The sequence below is a fragment of the Dipteris shenzhenensis genome, chromosome 14, assembly GCF_047967505.1.
Source record: "Dipteris shenzhenensis isolate YYH24624 ecotype China chromosome 14, Dip_SZ_1.0, whole genome shotgun sequence".
Classification (NCBI taxonomy): Eukaryota; Viridiplantae; Streptophyta; class Polypodiopsida; order Gleicheniales; family Dipteridaceae; genus Dipteris; species Dipteris shenzhenensis.
In genome coordinates, this window is record NC_141609.1 from 41,377,388 (window position 1) to 41,397,901 (window position 20,514).

General features: G+C 43.9%; 1 protein-coding gene across 2 annotated transcripts in view; it reads left to right on the forward strand.

The window, feature by feature from the left end:
* The first annotated feature begins 1,891 nt into the window (after positions 1-1,891).
* LOC147894632 (synaptotagmin-5-like) overlaps positions 1,892-20,514 on the forward strand; it is a 45,779-nt gene continuing 27,156 nt past the window's right edge. Inside the window, exons 1-7 of one of the 2 annotated variants that reach the window (XM_087385157.1) lie at positions 1,892-2,099; positions 4,498-4,602; positions 9,166-9,216; positions 10,935-11,055; positions 11,140-11,261; positions 14,586-14,687; positions 14,832-14,906. In XM_087385157.1, the coding sequence (XP_087241283.1) occupies positions 1,995-2,099; positions 4,498-4,602; positions 9,166-9,216; positions 10,935-11,055; positions 11,140-11,261; positions 14,586-14,687; positions 14,832-14,906 (681 nt within the window). In that variant the 5' untranslated portion in view covers positions 1,892-1,994. Of the gene's footprint in view, positions 2,100-3,502; positions 3,522-4,497; positions 4,603-9,165; positions 9,217-10,934; positions 11,056-11,139; positions 11,262-14,585; positions 14,688-14,831; positions 14,907-20,514 lie in introns of those variants that run through there. The other variant, XM_087385158.1, reaches the window with a different exon arrangement.

The window sequence follows — 20,514 nt, forward strand, 5'->3', positions numbered from 1 at the left end:
ACAATCAATAAATGCAATTGCATCCATGAGTAGGGGGCCATAGTCAAGCTTATGAAGTTTTTAATCCTTTACATGTAAACCATGGCAAAATTTTATGTGAAATAGAAGGGTACAAATTACCAATAAATAGTGGTTTGAGGCAGCATCAAAATTATGGTTCGAGGTGGAATAAATTGTGGTTGAGGTGGCATCGAAATCCAATCTCACATACAATCCTGAGGTTCATATAACCTAACGTTAGTGATGTTCTTCTATTCATTTCAACTTCTTTAAATGTTCTTAAATGGGTTTAAGGGTTATATGGTCTCATGAATTTGGCAAATAATATTGGGAATGAAGTCCTTTAGTTATATGCCTCACCATGCTGTTGTGTCAATTCTACAAGAGTGGAAAATATTGTCAAAGATATTAAATGTTGAGATTCTATAAGAGAGGATTTTGGAAAATATTGTCAAAGATATTAAATGCGCACGGTGGGCTGTCGACATATGGATATGATTACCTCACCATGTTGAATACATGAAAAGCAATACATTTTATAAGCTCTCAAAGAAGCTTGTAGAGGACTGGTAGGAATGCTAATGCCACATGTGAAGAAACAAGTGATGTGAATTTTAAGAAAAAGCGTATGACAAGATCAAATTGTAGATGAAAGCATAGGGATGTGGTGCATTCATTTCGGGGGTTACAAAGACTCATGTACTTGAGGGGCCTTCCTCCATGTGTGCATGAATATATAATCCAATGTTGGCAGCTAGGAGCCAACAAACAAAGAAGGTGTGAATGCCTTTTTAGAGCCAACAGACAAAGGAGGTGTGAATGCCTTTTTAAGTAAAGAAGAATCTTCTTCTTGTCATTCTTGTGATGGTGGAAGGAAGCTAAAGGTGTGTGGGGCCAAGTTAGTGGGGAAGTTGACAATTGAAAGGGATGGCCACTCTAAGTGGATAAGTAAGGTGCACGTTTGGTGTCTATGTAGACTAGATGGTGCTACATTTATTTAGAAGATGTAACACACTTGTACGGCAAAGATGTAAGGCACAAGATTCATCCCTCCACCTAGGATCCTCCTTGTTGTCTTGTCAAAGGCACACACGGCAAAAGACTCATGAGTGACTATACTTACTACATTGCAACTGTTGTTGGTTGAAACACATCATGGGCCTTACTTGCTCTTGCGTGCCGAGATCACACAAGTGGGGTGCCTGTGTGTGTAGAAAAATTTGAGTCCACCTTGGACACTGAGTGGGCAATGAAGTGCACGATATCGGAGTTATAGAGTCTAAGGTGAAGGGGTGAGTCACCATCCGACATGGAGGGGTGAGTAACCATCGGACTTGGAGGGGTGAGTTAGTGTCATTGGTGGTGGTGTCACCGAGGCAAGCTCTGCTGCTTGTGCTTCATTTGACATGAGATCGCACCCTCAAAAAATGTAGGTCTTAGGTGGTCAAATGAAAGAAGTGGTCCTGGCCACTTGCATAAGAAAATAGTGGCGGGATATGGAGGCTGCCCAGCCCATGTCCAAGTGCAAAGGAAAAGTTGCCAATAGCTTTTCCTTGACAGCCTGGCAGAAAGAGATAACCGCTAAGTGGTGTGAACGACCACACGCGGCGGCCACTTATCAAAAGACTTTTCATCCGCATGGGCGTTAGGTGGACCTAGCTTGTGTCAGCATCCGCCGACGTGGAGGGGGTGAGTGAGCATCGTAGCTGGTGCGTGCAACAAACGCAAGGTAAGCTCTGCTCGATCTAAGCTGCGACATAGAGGGGGGTGTGGTGAGTCAGCATGCGAGGTGGAGGGATGATGAGTCAGCATCCGACGTGGAGGAGTGAGTCAGCAGTCGTCGTCATCTGTGTGTGAAGCTTTCGAGCTGCTGCTGCTTCGTCTTCTTCATCATCATCATCATCATCTTCTGCTTCTGCTTCTGCTTCTTCTTCTTCTTCTTCATCTTCTTCTTCTTCATCTTGCTTCCATTCCATTGATTTCTCCCCTCCTTCATGGCTTTTCTCGCTGCCTTTCTCCTCGGTGTCTTGCTCGGCCTCTCCTTCATCGTCGCTTTTGTCCACCTCGAGAATCGCCGCTCCTCGCAGCGTCAGCAGCTTGTAAGGACCTCTCCACCTTCCCATTTCCCTTTCTTTCTTCTTCAACCTTGCAATCCATCATCCCATCCCCTTGCAAGCTTAAATTCCCTTCCAGGAGCTCCTCGCTTCGAGAAATATGTTTCAGCGCGCAATTATGTGTTCCGGGTTCTTTCAGGTGATTGTGCAGGAGCTACGTTTTCCGCTTACGTGCGATTAGCACAATGCATTTTGTGTAGGGAGAAAGATCTTTCTAAGGCGCGCGAATTCTTGTCTTTCCATCAAAATTGGGCTGGGCCGCATTCATGAAACAGCTTGACTCGTTCGTAGAATGGAGCTATTTTGTTTTCTTGTGTCAATGATCATCTGATGTCGATATTAGTCGCGGAGTATAATGATTTCATACGTTGCAACGTGCAATGGACAAGGACGTTTGGACGTTCCAGTTACGTACCAGCGTCAGGGCGGACACGCATTTGTGGATCTCAATGTATACTTCTCTAGTGTAGGTTGCTAGATTCCCAGGCCTTCCCCCTACCCCGCGAACCCCCACCCTCTGCTGGTATGAACATACCAAAACAGGGACTCTAGTCGCACAGTAGAAGTCGCAGTGGGCTACTCCAGGTTACTCAGGCATACGCAAGGTTTCAAGTTTTCATGCAAGTGTTCTCAGGCCTCGAAAGCTTGCAGGCAGGCGGATCTCAACTTCGTGTGCGGAAATGAAGCTGGACTATTGGCCCCAACTTACCATGCTGTTTCCGCCCAAATAGGTCAATGGATCGCCTTGTAAAAGACCTCTCACAATCTCAAGGCATCGACCTTTGTCAGGCCTCAGAACACTGCAATCAACTACAAATTTTCCATGGTTTTGCTTGCGACATACTGACTATTTGGAGGAAAGAGTATAGCTCCCAGATCGACATATGCCTCACGTCTGTAAAACCAGCCACAACTTATTTGCTTCCATCAAAAGAAGTGGATGGAGGGGAAGACACATCACTGCAGGGTAGGGGTTCTGTAAACCAAACATCTGAACAGCCAGGTGTAGGACTGATAATGGGCCGAGATACAAGACCACATAGAAGCCTAGTAATTACTAAAAGGAGGGAGAGATGCAGAAAAATAAGGAGCAAACCATAGTTCACACCTGTAAGTCAGACGCATACTGTGAAAGGGTGTATAATAGGCGGAGGGCTCAGGTGTGCTAAAATGATTCCTCAAGGATATAAGAGGGAGGGCTTGTCTCACCACTGAATTACGGCCATGTGTGAAATCAATACCTGTTACACACGTGTTCCCTTCCAGCCTCGATCCAAGAATTGCCTTCTGGTAGCCTAAACATCATCTGATTTGTGCATGGTGGATCCTGACATATGCTTGTCTTGGGCCTTGGCTCAAGGCTTGAAGGACTTGTGACTCCAATGAAACCCTTGTTCCTTTGACCAGGTAAATGTCTATTCATGCTCCTTGGTTGACTCATCTCTACTGGTAACAACCCCCCAGTGTCCTTAATTGTGAGCTTGTATTGCAGGCCATCCACCATAGCTCTCTTGTTTCGGCTGGACAATTTCCTCCCTCTACCAATTCCAAGAGCAGTACTGGCCTGCATATTTTTGCACAGCATGCAAAGACTAAGGAGATTATGGTTGTAAAGTTTGATTAATTTAACTGTCCCTCCTGGCATGTTGATTTGAATCACACAGGTGGGAGGTCCGGCCTAGGTAATGCATATTTTGGCTATCAGCCAAACATGCACAAACAAGTCCAATTTAACCTCTCCCAGATATCTTGCCACTTAGGTGACAGCGTCATTGTCTCTAAGGATTGATGGGTGGCCATCCTCTTCTCTAAGGATTGTTGGGGGACCCGGAAATGCCACCCAGATATACGAGTTGAAATTCCACAGATTGAAGTCTGGTCTCATGCCACACTTCACCCCTTCACTACATAAATCAGGGCTTGGGCCTCCTCACTCTCGAATGACGTTGGCAGTGACCCACTACCACCATTATGTTCCCCTATCCTTCTTTTTTAAGCCTTGTGCTACGAAGGTCTTATATATGTCAACTTCGATAGACTCACCTTGACTGGGTGGCTCTGATGCCCTCCCCCCACCCAACCAAAAATAAAAGAAAAATAAAATAAATAAAAATAAAAATAATTGAATCAAGTAAATAAATAAATTCAAGTGCATGAGCTGTCTGCTGTTTGTCCCCCCTGCTGGGTTCAAGAACCTGTACGCTGTCATGCTCAAGCTTTTGCATGTCAATGCTTAGTTTGCATAGATTGTTTGCAGGTAAAATGCATTCTATCAGCCCAGCTATCCATTGCATGCCCGTCTACCTATGTGTTTTATAGCTTTGTATATACTATCTCGTTTTGGCTAGAAAGACGTTGATGCTAAATTACAATGCTTTTGCAGGCCATCTTCATTGCAAGATTCTCCCAATTGACACTAGAGGATACAAAGAGAATGTTTTCAAAGGAGAGTGTTCCCCCTTGGATTGTTTTTCCCATCTGGGAAAAGGTGTGCTGCTAAACTTCCTTATGCCAGGTTTTATAACATATTCAATGTCTGAACAGAACGTGTTTAATTCAAACTTCTTTAAGATGTAATGATAAGTAATTCTCTGGAGATATCTTAGACTTTGCATCCCTTTATCAAATTCTGAATGAAGATCATTAGCAGTCACAGGATAAGCTGCATGTTTCAGTTTTCTTTGAAGCCTCATGATCCAATCAAAATTGTATACATCTGAAAGAATCCATGTGCTTGAAAGAGATTGTTATCATCCAATGAAAGTTGTGAAAGCAAAAGAATGTAAGGCGAATGTTTCTGATCCATCCAGAGAGTTTTAAATACTATTTATTAATCACCGCACTATAGAGAGCATACTGAGAAGTTTCTAGTTGATGGTAGACTTCAAGGCTTTGTTATACATTTCCTTCCTCTCTCTTCTTGGATCTGTTTTATTGAATATCATAGCTGGGGTTTGGGTCTAAGGATAAAGACACAACTCAATAAATCACTTTTCTAGTTCTGCTCGTAGCTTCTCCCTGCTTGCTGACTGCCTTCCCCCTCTCTCTCCACATACCCACCTTCTTTCCACCCTCTTTCACCTGCCCCACTTTGTTTCCACCCCTGCTTGTCGCCGTCATCCCTCCTCTCCAGCCCGTTTGGGATTTAGGGCAGCATTAGTCCAGTCTGGCTGTTTCCCCTTCAGGGCATTTCGCCCGTTCCCTGCCAGCCTTCGGCTGGATTCAGCGCATGTTGGGCTGAGTACCAGGCCTTGCTTTGCTTCCCCCAGCCCCACTTGGGGCCTTGTTGCAATCCCTAAAAAGCCTATGGGCTATCACAGCAACCTGTTTCTGCCGCCTCGCCTTCCTCCGTGCCACCCCTTCCCTTTCCTCTTCCCCCCTCCCGGTCCCTGCTCCTTTACCCGAGGAGGTTCGTCCACTGATACAATACTTCCACCCACACCACTTGGCCCCAAGAAGGATACCGTGGTGGGCGACTTCTCTGATGACGTGGATGTCGGCTGTAGTGGTAGGTGATGCAAAGGCTGTAGTTAAGGCAAATACTTTTAAGAAGACCACACCCGATACAGAAGTAATAACTAAAACAAAAGTTTGCAGAGGAGGCTTAATTCAGATTTACAAAGCTTAACAATTGCTGACAACAAATTGAGATTGCAAGATGGTTGAGGGGCCAAGACGCCCCCCCGCCCCCCTCCCCCCCCTTATCCAGGCTCACTTTATTTCTTGAAATAGGAGATACAAGACCAAGGTGCAAGCACCTTCCAAACTGAGAACTCAGTTATTGACTAGGACTCAGGCATATGATTTGGGGACAACCGGAGAGATATAGACAATAGAAAGAGAAAAACTCCAAGGTTGGGGCTGACAGAGAACCAGCTTTTGGCCATCCCAATCCACAAGGAAGAAGCTTGCAACAACCATCACTTCCATTCCACATTAGTTGCGGGCACTACTTATCTAGAAAGTGAAAACAATATCAACTTGAAACTGTGCTGCAAATAAGACAAACTTGAAATTACAGACTCCTCTCATGATTGACTCCTTTTGGAGATGGAGTCCTTATGCATCTGCAGCCCCCTTGGGTGGGAAGAGTGAGATCATGGGGCTGGATTAAGAAAAACTCAGAAAAAGTGCCCTGTGTAGGCTAGAGAAAGAAAGCGTGAAAGGGGTTATACTTTTAGAGAGAGAATGTGTTATGGCTGCCCCCAAGCTGACAGATGAAAAGGGGATGCTGCTGCAGTTCCAGAGGTACTGAGAGAGGCTTTTTTTTGCATGGAGAAGGGGCTGGAACAGTAGAGAGAGAGTATGCTGTTCTAGAGAGAGAGAGCCTGCAGCAAGAAAGAGAAGGATGCTGTGGCTGCTCACAGGCTAGGAGGAGAGGGGAGGCTGTTGCTGTTCCAGAAGTGTTGATAAGAAGAGGCTGATGCCTGTAGGACAGGGGCTTGAACATTAGAGAGACAATGTGCTGCAATAGAGAGAGAAGATGCTGGAGAGGAGCTGGCTGAACCCCAAAAGGTGGAGGACGGCTGCTGCATCAAGGGAGAGGAGGGACTGAAATGGATGTTGGATTTTTGTGTAGGAATGAGGGGGGGGCAAGGCCTTCTTTTATAGGCTCAGCCCACCCTTCTGCCCAATTAAGAATGGGAGCTGGCCCCCCTTGTCAGTTCCTGCAGTGACAAGTGGTGCCATGGTCCATGCATGGCTCTCCACATGTCTCCACAGGCTGCCATGTGTCTCATGAGCTGACATGTGGCTATGCCACATGTCAAGGCTGCCATCTCAGCATGCCACGTACCCAAAACCCTAAAAATACAAAGTAGTCAGATTCAATTTTAATTTCACTGTCGGGTACCTAACAGGATGTACTATCCAATGACGTACTCTAAAGTTACAATTGAGCCATAACTGACCTCATTAGTTTGTCGTCTTATCTTGTATCTCCATATCTCTTTGGCATGCTTTCAGGCTCACACCCAAAGCCTGGAGACATTCTCCTAAATGGTTTCTATGTCGGTATACAATCTGTGCATTTGATTGGTCCCATAAATTGGGTACTCAGGTGGGCGGACAGCACTCTATTGCCGACTTCATGCCTCCACTGCCTCATCCATCCTGATATCTTGCTGTTGCTGGGGATGATGATGATATTGATGATGATGCTGAGATTGATATATAGTCGACCACCGACATCACTATGTTGTACTTAGGACTTAGTACTGCCATTCTGCATTTTTGGCATTTTGCATTTTGCATTGGTATGGACGCTCGTTTAGTAGCTCCACTACCACAGCTCGTTGTATCAGGATTTTCACAGTCTCATAGACCCATCGGTCTTCCGAAGACTTTAATAAACTTTCTTTCTTTTCTTTCTTTCTCACTCTTTCTCCCGTTCTCTCCATCTCTTTACAATGATGATACTCCTCCTCCTCCTCCTCCGTCTTTATCCACTCCTGATCACACCCCGCGCAGTCATACCATTCCCCCAGTGGCTGGCCAGAGTTCTCCCAAACTCCTATTTGTCGTTATCGCTACTCCTCCTAGAGCTGCTGTTCACTGCTGCTCCTTGAGGGCTCCAAGATTTAATGGTTGGGTTAATGTCTCTTTCAGGCAATGCGTTTTTTTCAAATGTTGCGCCCGAGATACTCTGCTCCCCTCCAATTGGATTTGGAACCTCTACCCGTCTTCATGGCCTCTTGGTGACGCTTAGTAACTCACCCCATAATGACCGTGGCCTTTCACCCACCATGTCAATGTCTTTCAGATGCCACCATTGTCTTTATGCGTCGTGATCTACCATCGCCTTCATGCCTCCCACTTTCACGACTGTCATCATGCCTCTAAATGTCTCCATCGTCTTCTACCTCACGCTGTCACCCTGTTTTCGTACATCCCAATGTCACGGCCAATCTTGGTACTGTCCAATGTCACGGCCAGGATCATGCCTCCGAGCCTTCTTGCAATAGTGAGACAAGAGGAAAGCTTTCTAAGATTGTGAATGCGAGAAGATGATTTTGGACATTGTACAATTTAAGCTTAATGCCGTGCATGCTTTTTCATGACCCACCTAAGGGAAACTGCTCCTTTTTGCCAACTCATGGTCAACTCATAATCTTAATATCTGTATTTTAAATATTGTAATGTGCCAGAGCTTTCTTGAGGTCTTACCTGACATATGCAACTTTGTCTTTCTATTTTCTATTGCTCATATAATGTTTCTTTTTTATGTGACACAGAGAAACCTCCCACATATGCAAGTAGTTTCACCATAAAATATCTACCATTTACTAAGTATTATCTGTGAATCTTTTTTTGTTAATGCCTGCACCCTTCCCGGATTGCAATATCTTTATTTGAATTTTTGAGAACAAAGGCAGAGTGCAGTCACCACAGAGAAAAAATGAATGTTTGAACTTGTTTTCTTCAGAAGAATGGTCAGGGTATCATCTTCTGCTAGCAGTGATAAGAGGACATAGTTTTGTGATATGTCGAATGTACAAGATCTGTACTGTGTGCTACGTTCAGAGCTGAGTATTGTTATTATAAATATTAAGACAAGAAGCCATGGAAAAGGTAATCTTGAGCAGTCATCTGCTTATCAATGGTCTCCTATGTATGACGTGTCTTTCTTATCTCATAGTGTATGCACTGAGGATTTCCGTGATTGCAATAACTTTATCTTGAAGTATTCCATCTGATCCACGAGGACCTGAAGAAATGAGTAGTTGCTGTAGACAGACTGGCATTGGCTGTTTTTATTTTCCTCTCTATGTAGCTTCAGCAGCCTTATCTTATGGATTTTCTAACAAGAGGCCAGATGCCTATCCACAAGTGTTGGTACTCCACATTGTGCTTAATTCGCTCAAACTTCAAAGTTCTGCCATATTTTTCTACAAGTCTTTTGCTACTTTTCTTCCTTTTTCAGCTCTATCCTCCTTTATCCAACTTCACATTTTCAATCTACAGAAAAATATACTATATTCATCCACTGACAAACACTTTTTATTCCCTTTGGGATCGTTTTATTAAAATGTGAATGATTTTTTCGTTTCAGGTGAAATGGATAAATCAAGAGCTGAATCGGGTATGGCCGTGCATTGATCAGGTCCAATCCTGCTCTGGATTTATGGAGAGACAATTTTCCTCTGTTTATGAAAGTGTAAAATCAGATATTTTATTGTCAATTTAGATGGAATAAATTTCACTGGGTAGCTTAATTAAACTGCTATGAGTAGTGATTACTTTAGTACTAAAATTCAATTTTTGTACAGATGAAATCTATAATTCAGGCATGAATGCAATCAAGTCGAAATAACATATTATGAGAAATAAAATATTATAAATTTCTACGTGTTAGAACACATCTTATGGTTACAAAAATTATGGGCTGCCCACACACATGATGGACCTAGCAACAAAGTAACCCATGACTGCACAACGAATTAACCTAACCAAACCACACAACTAAGATAATCCATGGTGGACCTAGCAACATCAGTGGTAACCACACAACTAATTTAACCTAATCATACAACACAACCCAACCACATTAATAACCTTACCACTCACATGATACACACAACCACCTCCATAAATGCACAAAGCACGAATCATAAATAGTGATGACACCACTAATCCAATATCACACAAGTAATACAAATAGAGAACTATCCCAACGCCTCAGCAAGGAGAAACAGTAGCAAGGCCAAAAAAGAGAGGAAGGGAAAGCAGAGCGATGAGAGAGATCGGGGGGGGGGGGGGGAGAGAGAGAGAGAGAGGTGGTGAGGAAGAGGCTTAGTGCAAAAGTAGTGAGGGCAAGGCATGAGAAAGAAAGAAAGAAAGTCTACATCCAATGGAGACCAAAAAGTCTATGGGACAGCAAGAAACCCTCTAGTACATCTGCTTTAGGGAGGGCACATGGCAGCTCCCAAGTGGCAAGGAGTGTGAGGGGAAAGTTGTTTTGGGGGGGGGGGAGAGGGAAGCGAGGGGGTTGGAGAGGGAAGGTGGGGTGAGAATCAAAGAAAGAAAGGTTCATTGATGTATGCAAAACATTAAAAAGGCTCTTTGAGACCCAAACCTGAAATACAACGTGATTGGAATACCCCATATAGGGGAGCTAGAGTGTCTATCTGTCATGGGTGATCTAAGCTGCATGTTATATATGAAGGTTATATAGAATTTGCAAAGAAAAGTAATTTTGTGATAGGACAATAATGGTTTTTTCTTATTACCCTTGCTAATAAAAATAATTTTGAGGATTGTTTACATGTTGAATAACCCCTGGCCAATGATATTGCAATCAAGTCAAAAGAAGTGCCTTGTTATAATTAATATTTGGGTGAAAATGCCCAAGAACCTAAGGTGAATGCGAATTATCTTATGCTGTGATTATTATCTTGCAACTAGGAGGTGAGCTTAAATCTTTGGTGAGTTCTCTCTGTTGGTGACTGAATATAAAAATACACTCCCCCCCCCCCTCCCCGTCCCCCCCTCCATATACACACACAATATAAAAAGAAGAGGTGCGGGAAATATTTATCCTGATAATGTGTTGCTTTAATGGTGATAGTTTTGCTCACCATTGTTTGTTCAAGGGCTTCCTTTACGAATTTCATCTGCAAACATTCTTATATATACTCTTCATGATGAATTACTTCTTCATTTAGGTCTGCTGAGGACTGAGAGGCTAGTTGCAGCTACAATTTGGTTATAGGTTAGTCTAAATGCTTATTTAGAAGGAATATCTGCTGGTAGTTCTCCAAAATTAGTATTTAAAAATAAGCATCTGTCATTCACTCACATTGAAACATGTCTATGTAACAGGCGGCATCCTTATTGCTGAAAGCTCTTTTAGAACCCATTTTGGAGCAATATAAACCAAGTGCATTCTCCTCTTTGAAATTTCATGAGTTCACTTTGGGAACCATTGCTCCTCAGTTCACAGGTTTGCATAATTCATGACCACAATTTGTACAAGCAGCTTGTTTTCAGGAAATAGCTTTCTACATGACTGTTCTTATATTGGCAGGGGTGAAACTGGTAGAGACCGACAAGGGGGAAAGTGCAATGGAGGTCAAAATCAAATGGGATGGCAATCCAAATGTTATTCTAGCAGTTCATCCTGCCTTCATCCCTTCTGTACAAGTGCAGGTATTTAAGGTTTTCAATCTTTTCTGCTTGTTTTGTAATGGAGACAGTGAATCCAGACATGCATGAAATTTTCCATATTAGTTGTTTAGGGTATGTATTTGCTGAATAATATTGGTGGTTGTGAGATCTCTAAGGGCAATTTTATAATCACATTCATTTGTTTTCCCTTGAAATAGGATTCTATTAACTAAAGTAAGTGGGAAATGGCGACATAATTTTGAGCCTCCCTTACCAAGTTAATACAAATAAGAGAAGTACATAGAGTCAAAGCAAGATAAGTAACTAACTAACAAATAGGAGAAGGGCAGCCCAGAAGTTAAGTTTCTGACAGACGAAAGCTTCACCCTTGCTACAACACATGCAGCTCGAGTATGATAGAATAGCTCCACACAGGACTATGGTTGAGGGAGGCACACGCCTCTATCTCCCAGGTATGCCACACAGTCCTAGAGTGAAGAACACACAGCAACAACTGCTATATAGAAGCTCTTAGACTGGTAGCTAGGCTCCAGCGCAGTCCACCAATCAGGAGGCCATATCCCCCGTCCACGCGACTCTCATGAGGTGTTGCAGATCGCATGGCTCTTCTGGAAATTCAGACGCAGAAGAGAAGACGCCTTTGAAACCACTTTTGGAGAAAGTCATGCTTGCCTACCAATGCATGGATGCCAAGTGGCATAGCTACAAGCATGCTCCCCACACAAGCTTACTTGACCTATTTGCTCACATTAAAGACCCTCATGTTGGCGCCATGGATGATGAAGTACCAAAGATATGGTAGTGGTAGAGGACTTGATTACTCCTTTCAGAGATCCTGTTAGAGGCTTTGAGTAAAGGAGAGTTTAGCCAGGTGGTTGTTGAGGTTGTAGGGTTACTATATGTTATAAGAGTTTGGCCACTTGGCCTAGCCTGTCCCTGATTTAGTGGATGCCCTCATAGGAAAAGGTGTGGACTCTACCGTAATGAAGGATTGCAAGCCTATCAATAAATGAATCCAGGTCAGAAATTATTGAAAGATCATGATAGTCCTACAGTAGACATACCCTATACAAACGACTAGTTGGTAGCTTGAGATTTTGGACACTACCAAACCCGACATAGCTTATCTGTTAGTGTAGTATCCCAATGCATGGCTGATCTGAAGTAAATCTCCTGGAAGGCAGCCAAGAGAATTCTTAAGTCAAGGGAATCTTGACTTATGGAATTGAGTATAAGAGAAGCAATGATCTAAAACTATCAGGGTTAATTGATAGTGATTGGGTAGGTTGCTCAGATGATAGAAGGAACGGGTCGTTGTTGATGTGAAGTTTGATCAGGGTGTAGTGACACGTCTCAGCCCACCTGATTCGGGCCAGCCCGTAGTACAGGGATGAGTTTGAGTGCCAGCCCTTGATTTGGCGAATAATGGACCAGTTGAGGCAAGCTTGCCAAGATCAATGCTGACATCCCAATGTCATGGCATGATTGGTTTAGAGACAGCCCCAGATCCAGTGCATCCTCCTCAATGGTTCGGCAAGACAGGAGTGCTACGCAGAGGAGTCTACTTCATTTGTATTCTCAAAGCTCTAATAGTTTTTTTGGGGGGAATGAAGGAGCCGTGAGAACCACCAAGATGGCTCTAAATCTAGGCTATAGCCACCAAGTAGACATCGAGGCCTCTTGCAAAGAGATCTTGTAGCAATGGCTGGCACTCAGGCAAAGGAATTGTGCTTCAAACATAACAAGTCTGACAATTATCAAGTGCATGCCCTTTGAACCGTGGGGAGAAAGACAAAGATGCCTCGTAGAGTCGAGCATGACTCTTGGTAAATCTTAATTCCTAGTCTTGATACCTTTCTTTCAATGCTAATGTGTTTGGATCTCAAGATCTGATTCACATGGTGAGTTGAGTCGTGGGGCATCCAATTCATATTTTATTTGACGATGGCATACTCACAACTTTATCGATGCCTCTCTTGTGCAGAGGCCTTGCATCACATATCTAGGTAGCCATGTATACGTGGTCAACCTTGCATATTACATTATATTAGATTTATGACACAAACCTATCATGCTGGCTAGAAAGGACTAGGATAACAGTGGCTAGATTTGGAATGCTGGAGTATTTAATTTACTTTTTGAATCACTTGCTTTCACAAAGGGCATGCAGATGGGTGCTCGCTGAATGCAGTGGTGCCTTGACAAGCCCTTCTCACGTTAAAATTAGGTAGGAAACCATGTCGATAAAAGAAGGTGTGATACCTGCCCCCACAAAGGCAGCCCTAGGCCCCATAAATGGCAGCCTAGGGAGGGGTTCAGGGTAGCCTATAAAGGCAGCCTTTCCCCTGCCATTCTGTTCACTTGTTCCAGCCCTGAGGGGGCCCAGAAGGGCTCTTATCGTAGGCTGGACCTAAACCTAACCCTAAACCTAAGACGGAAACACTACCCTACGGTTCTCCAGTGGGTACTATTGCACAAGGACTGATCTTTCTAACCTGACCTAGGGCTGAGAGACTGATTTATGTAGCTTGTGCCTGACTGTCCCTGGACAAGGGCTCACAAAGGGGTCACAGCATCTCCTATTAGGGAACTATTAAGCACTTGTCGATGTAGCCAGTGTGTCACTTTGCACCCAAGTGCAGGGGTGCATGCGACAGAGACAGTATATGTTGGATGGTCTTCAAGGGACAATATGGTGCTTGATCTTAGCTCGTTCAAAGCTGAGGCTGACTCTTGTGTATCAGGATACCGAAAGTCTGGAACAATATCAATATTTGGAGCTGTGCTTAGTACGAAAAAATGGTGCTCAAGCATTTTTGCAAAAGGCTTAAACAAACATCAAGGAGCCATCCAGGTGTATGATTTGACCTTTATTATAGTAAACCCTGTGTTCTTGCAGCTTGATCCATCTTTTATGCCTGTGACCGGGTGCCCACTGCTGGTGCAGGGATGTTCTTTGTTCATCCCAACATTCAAGCGCATCACAGTAAATGTTCTTCTTCAAAAGAACTTTCTCAGGTGTCCTGCTGCAGGCAGGGGCTGCCTATGCACACATTGTATCAAATGGATTCTTTCTGAGCTCTTTTTTGTTTTTGTATCTCGTGAATACATTTGAATCTGTGATTTTTCGACAGAAGGTATCTAATGCTATATTGAAGTTGTTGCTATATTAAAGGTTAGGCTCTCTGCTTGGTGATGCTTGCATTGTTTTTTATTGACATCTCATATCTTACTACCCTTTACTGCTCGTCTAAACCCTTGACTTGTAAATAGGACATATAAATGTGCTATTGGCTTTTGGGTCATATCAATTTGCATTAAATTATAGATTTTTTAATATTTCAGATGAAGGATGCGGCATTTACTGGGATATTTCGGGTCATTTTCAAGCCACTAGTTGATGATTTACCTGGCTTCGGAGCTATAACGTATTCCTTGCAGGAACTTGTAAGGACTTTAATCTTTGTGTGTTAAGTATTTAGGTTCATTGAAACTACTTTGTAATCATTACATTGTTTAAGGTATTGCTTCCTTGCTATTGTTGATGATCAAATTCTACATGTCGCCAATTAATTTCACGTGTTGGTGAAGGAAAATTTGGACTTCAAGCTGAAATTCATTGGTGGTGATTTAGCGTCTATTCCAGGAGTGGAAGGTATAATTAAGGTAGGTAGTTTTTTGTGGGCGGGTTTTGTTATCAAGACAAATTGGTAAACTGGGCCTTGTCTTGTATCCATATTCCTGCTTATGATAGTCTTATGTATTGCTGAGTGATTACACTATTTTTTCACAATCAAATTCAAGCAAGCCTGATATGGTCTAGCTGTCGTCCTTTCATGGAGTTGCCAAGATTTTCTGCTCATGGATTTCTGATTCTCACCATAGTGCTTAGCACATGTAATGTTAAGCTCAATAATACACGTGCATGCACACACACACACATATGTATACTTGCACGAACATGTACACATGCCTTCACACACACATGCTTTAATGAATCCATTCTCACCAATTTGGTGGTGCATAGCATTTGCGATGTTGTTGATATGAACCAAAACTAACTGAAATGGGAATATTCAGACAAAATAGGAAGGACAATAGGTTTCAATTTCGTGGTGACTATCAGGAAAGAATTTGTGGATTGTTCTCCTTGTTCCATGTTCTACTTATCTTCTCCTTTGTGGATTCCTAATTCCCTTGTCAAAAGACCTAGCTGTTACACAGCCGCTTTCCTTGTTTTCACCTGCATGGAGCTCCACAAACAGCAAATGAGGGCTACTTTCAAACATGTTAGGGGAACCACTAATAAAGCTGCTTACTCTAAGGTGGTATGCCTAGTTTCTTGAAAGGGGACATGCGGAGGGCATACCTAGAGAGTGTTGCATCTGCACTCTATGCGATCTCAAGAGATCAAACCGGAGGAGCAATTTGCTTTCAGATGCCTGGTGTACTATGAGATCCGAGGTTGCTATCACTGCCTCTTCAGGGATGGGTTTGCCCCCTGTCCAGTTTCTTGTCCTACCCAGATCAAAGATGCTGTTGGTGGCCTTCATCCATGAGGCCGTCCGACACAGGAGCATTTGCTCAGGACACATAGGCGAGATCAGGATACACAACCAGACTCCACTCAAAGCATGATCACCGTTTTTTCCAGCCATATAGCACGGACCAGCAGTACCTAGGGAGATGGCGGATCCAAGGCCATGAACCAGAGATATGTCAGACTTGCCAGTGGGTCGAGGCACAGATAACACAAGGGAACCTTCCCTCCATGCTCACTACATTGGAGATGCAGCTGATAGATGTGATAGTGGCACTTGTTCATCGCAAGGCCATAGCTAGGAGACCACAACGGACCACATATCAACATTTGTCAACGGTGCATCAGAGGCTTTATGCCGCCACGTACATCACAGAAGTAGAGGGTCTATTTGCTTTGTGTATTTTCGCAAAGCCCTTGATACAGTGCCACGGGCACGCCTCATTAGGTAATTATAGGAGCTAGGTCATGGTCAGGAGATTGTCTGGGCTGTTATGGCATTATAAGAGAGGGTCTCCGGCATGGTTCGAACAACGAGTGGGTGGACAGATGAATCATGAGCACCATTGGGGTCAAACAAGGCTGCCCGCTTTTTCTACCTTGTGTGGCCTTTATATAGACGAGCTTGAGTCCTTTATGGGGACCATAGGGGGAGCTAGATGTTCTCTTGCCGGCTCCTTGCTCCAGATTTTATTATACGCTGACGACGTGGTTCTTTTATCTTCCTCCGCAGAGCGGCTCTAGAGACACATAGATGCACAGTCCCATGACTTGAAGGTCAACCTTGGTAAAACCAAGGTCATGATCTTCAGCACCTCCTGGGCAGCTATGCATAGACAACAGTTTACTTTTGATGGTTCTATTCTTTGGCCCTATCTTCGATGAGGCTAGCAATGCAGGCTTGCCTAAGCAGAGGATACGCCTCTCTTGCTCGACTGGAGAGAGAGTGCTTCCACTCACAATTTGGGGCATCTCCATTGCAGTTAGATGCAACATTCCAAACCATCACTTGTATTGTGTGCGAGACTATGACTCTTTCACTATAGCGCAACATAGAGAACCATGGTTGGCACTGTCCTCTTCTATGGCCTTAGCGATTGAGGGTGATCAGAGATGTCGGTATGCACACACATGCAGGTGGTTTGAGAGACAGCAATTCCACATAGACAGGTTGCCACCTTCCAATACAGCATTGCCGCTAGTCCAACCAGTCATCTGAGAGGATCTTTTTCAGCTACACACATTCAGGATCTATGTTACGCTCAAGTCGAGGTAACATGACCTCGGATAGGTCAGTCGGCATTTTCCTTTAAAGGATCAATGTTTGTATTATATTTGTTTGGGCTTCATGTAAATGATAAAAAAGGAATCAAGGTCAAGGTCCTTGGTGAGGGTGACATGGCACTAGACTAGGTGGATCTAAGGCTAAGGGACCTAAATGCATGAAATGTGCCAAGGGGCAAATGGTTTTAATGATATCCCAGGAGAGGGGTAAATGATGCATTAAGGAGGGACCCTAAAATGAAGACATGTGGCATACTAGATCCATCTAGGAAATTTTGGGGTTTGGTGGAATTGTGTAAGCAAGAGCTTCACGTAACGATTCGAATGAAGAGAGAAAGCTGACTACTACCACCGAGATTGGTTGGGAGGTGATTCTACGTGCCAACGCCTGTGATTCGATGTAAGCTAGGAGTAAACAAGATAAAGTGTAATATTTGGTATCAGAGTGTTCAGGTTGATCACGAGAAGTGGGGCGGGACTGGCTGGAAGAGCTATGACCGTATGGTCGTTGTAAGCAGATGATGTCGCAGGTTTGGTGGTTGTCGCGAACAATTGACAGACCACGACGGTCCACAGTATTTAGCTGCATGCGATTGGGAACAGGGGAATTGAGATGTTATGCTCTAGCCGAGATAGCATGACCTCGGAAAGATCGGTGGGCATTTTCTCTTAGATGGCCGACTTCTGTAATATTTAATGTGCATAAATAAAATGGTCAAGAGAAGTAACTGCCAAGGTCCTAGGTGAGGGTGTAATGGCATTGACTAGGTGGTTCTGAGTGCTGAGGCCTAGGTGCACCTAAATGTGTAATAATGCCAAGGGGCAAATGGTTTAATTGTGCCCCAAGAGAGGGGTAAATGGTGTACCAAGAAAAGGGCTAAAACGATGACATGTGGCAGAGGGAACCATCTAGGGAGTTGTGGGTCTTGTGGATAGGCATGAGAGAAAAATTACGTATCAAAGGAAATGCGATCCACGAGAACAAGGCTGGGTGGATATACCGGATGCCATCGCCCGTGATTCATGAAGCCAAGGAGAGAGATAGAAATTAGGTTCGTTTCATTTTGGTATGAGAGCTTATGGTAGAGATCAAAGGCTGGACGAATGGGAGAGAAGGAATGCGACTGCTCGTGACGTACGACGAATTGGAAGGGTGTTGCCCGTGACGACGAACAGCGTGGTGGCGGAGTTCGGGTTGCGGGAAATTTCGATGAGGTGTCGATGAACGGAGCAGGTTGGCGACGTGCTGCGTAGGCGTGGCTATCTCGGCTAATTTGACGGACAGCAGGCGTGGAGCGTAGGTGTGGCTATCGAGCTTGGGAACGAGGGGGAAAATAGCGGAACAGGTTGACGGTGTTCTCCGAGTGAACGAGCTGGTGGTCTGACAATGTGCGAGTATGCTGAGCGGTGATGTGCGCCCGTGATAGACGAAATCGAGACAGAGAATTAGATAAGGCACGGGCTTTGCTGGTAGTGCTTGATGACGCCGGCCAGCCAATCTCAGGCTCTCCTCCATATAAGCGTTGTCCATCATCTCAAGTCAGACCCCGAACAGTGACGAGCGGAACCTTGTCGCGGATCCCTTTTAAAGCCTGCGTGGAGATTCCAGGGAGCCGTTCTTTTCTCTTTTATATAAATTTTGAGTTTGCAGTCGATTCATTCTGTACAGCAGAGGCTGCCGTTTATTTTTCCTGTATTACAAAAGGGGAATCTTTTATTTTTTATTTTTTAAAAAAACCTATTTTCCCTTTTGAAACTATGGAGGCAGAAGGACAAGATTCCAGGGTGAATCCTAGCGAGTCTAGAGCACGGTCTACACAACAAATGTCCCATCACACAACACCTACTCTGGTGGGTAGGATTTCGGTATTAGAAGATGCTTTACAGCAAATCATGAACCAGCAGCTTCAAGTGAACGCTGGTCAGAATGAGATTAGGGAGATGGTGCAAGCCTTGTCGGCTAGGCCATCTAGAATTGATAAGGGCAAAGCTCCAGCAGAGCTAGAGCCCAGTATACATTCATCAGAGCGTGCGAGGGTCAAGGTGCCTAATATTGCTAACTATAGACCGGAGAAGTACGTTGGTCGGATGACCGAGCGCAGTTCTGATGTGATCGAGGTTTGGTTACACAAGTGGAAAGAAGCCTTCGCCATTTGTGAAATCAGATCTGATCTAAAGAAAATCCGTGAGGCCACTCACCTGTTTATTAAGGCAGCGGATAGATGGTGGATAAAGCAACAGAAAGATCAAGTTGCCCCTACCACCTGGGAAGGGTTTAAAGCTGAATTTAAGAAACACTTTCTTCCACTTGACGAAGAGTCCCGAGCTTGGGATGCTTATAGAAACCTTCGTCAGAGGAATTTGTCGGTGGCAGAGTACACTAACAAGTTCAAGGAATGTGTTATGAAGATAACAGACCCTCTCCCTATGTCGGTTCAGTTAAAAGACTATATCTATGGACTGAACGACAAAATTAAAATGGAAGTTCGGGCTAAATATGTGACTACATTAGATGAATCTATTGCTGTAGCCCTGAACTATGAGGATGCGAGAGGCAGATCTAGTGGATTTGTGCAGGCAGGGACTCAGTATGAGTACCTGAGAAATGGGGGATTTCAGAGGAAATGGACTTCAAAGGCAAGTGTCTCCCAGCCAAGTGGCCAAACCAAGCAGGTGAAGTCATCTATCTCTGATAAATCTGTCCCCCAAAAGAGACTCTCGTAAATCCCCGTCGGGCAGACCAATGAGTCAAAAATGTTTCAGAGAATCATGATCAACATCAACATAAAACTCTGATCCATACAAATAATGTCTCCATGTTTTCAGAGCATGGACAACATCATACAACTCTAATTCATGAGTTGGCCAATTTCGTTGAGAGGGAGAAAGCTTCTTGCTTTCAAAGGCTACTGGCCTTCCCTCTTGGAGGAGAACTGCTCCTACCGCAATGCCATTTGCATCGGTTTCAAGGAAAAACGGTTTCTGGGGATCAACTATTTTTAACACCGGTCCTGAGACCACAGCTTGTTTTATGGTGTTAAAACTTTCCTGTTGATTCTGTCCCCATATAAAAGGTACTTTATCTGAGGTCAGATCAGTCAATGGCGATACTATTTCGGAATATCCTTTGATATGCATTTGATAAAATTGGACAAATCCCAAGAATGATCGCAAAGCGGTCAAACTCTCAAGTCTTACCATACAAAGTATAGTTTTCTTTTTTCTTTACATAAAGACTGGCTTTCCTCAAAGTACTGAACACTATTCTTAAGTGTTCATGATGCTCAGTAATGCGTTTACTGAATACTAGAATATCGTCAATAAAGTATACTACAAACTTTCCGATATACGGACGTAGTAAATCGTTCATAAGCATGACGAATATAGCTGGAGCATTGGTAAGTCCAAAGGGCATTACCAAAAACTCATAATGTCCAAACCTGCTTCTAA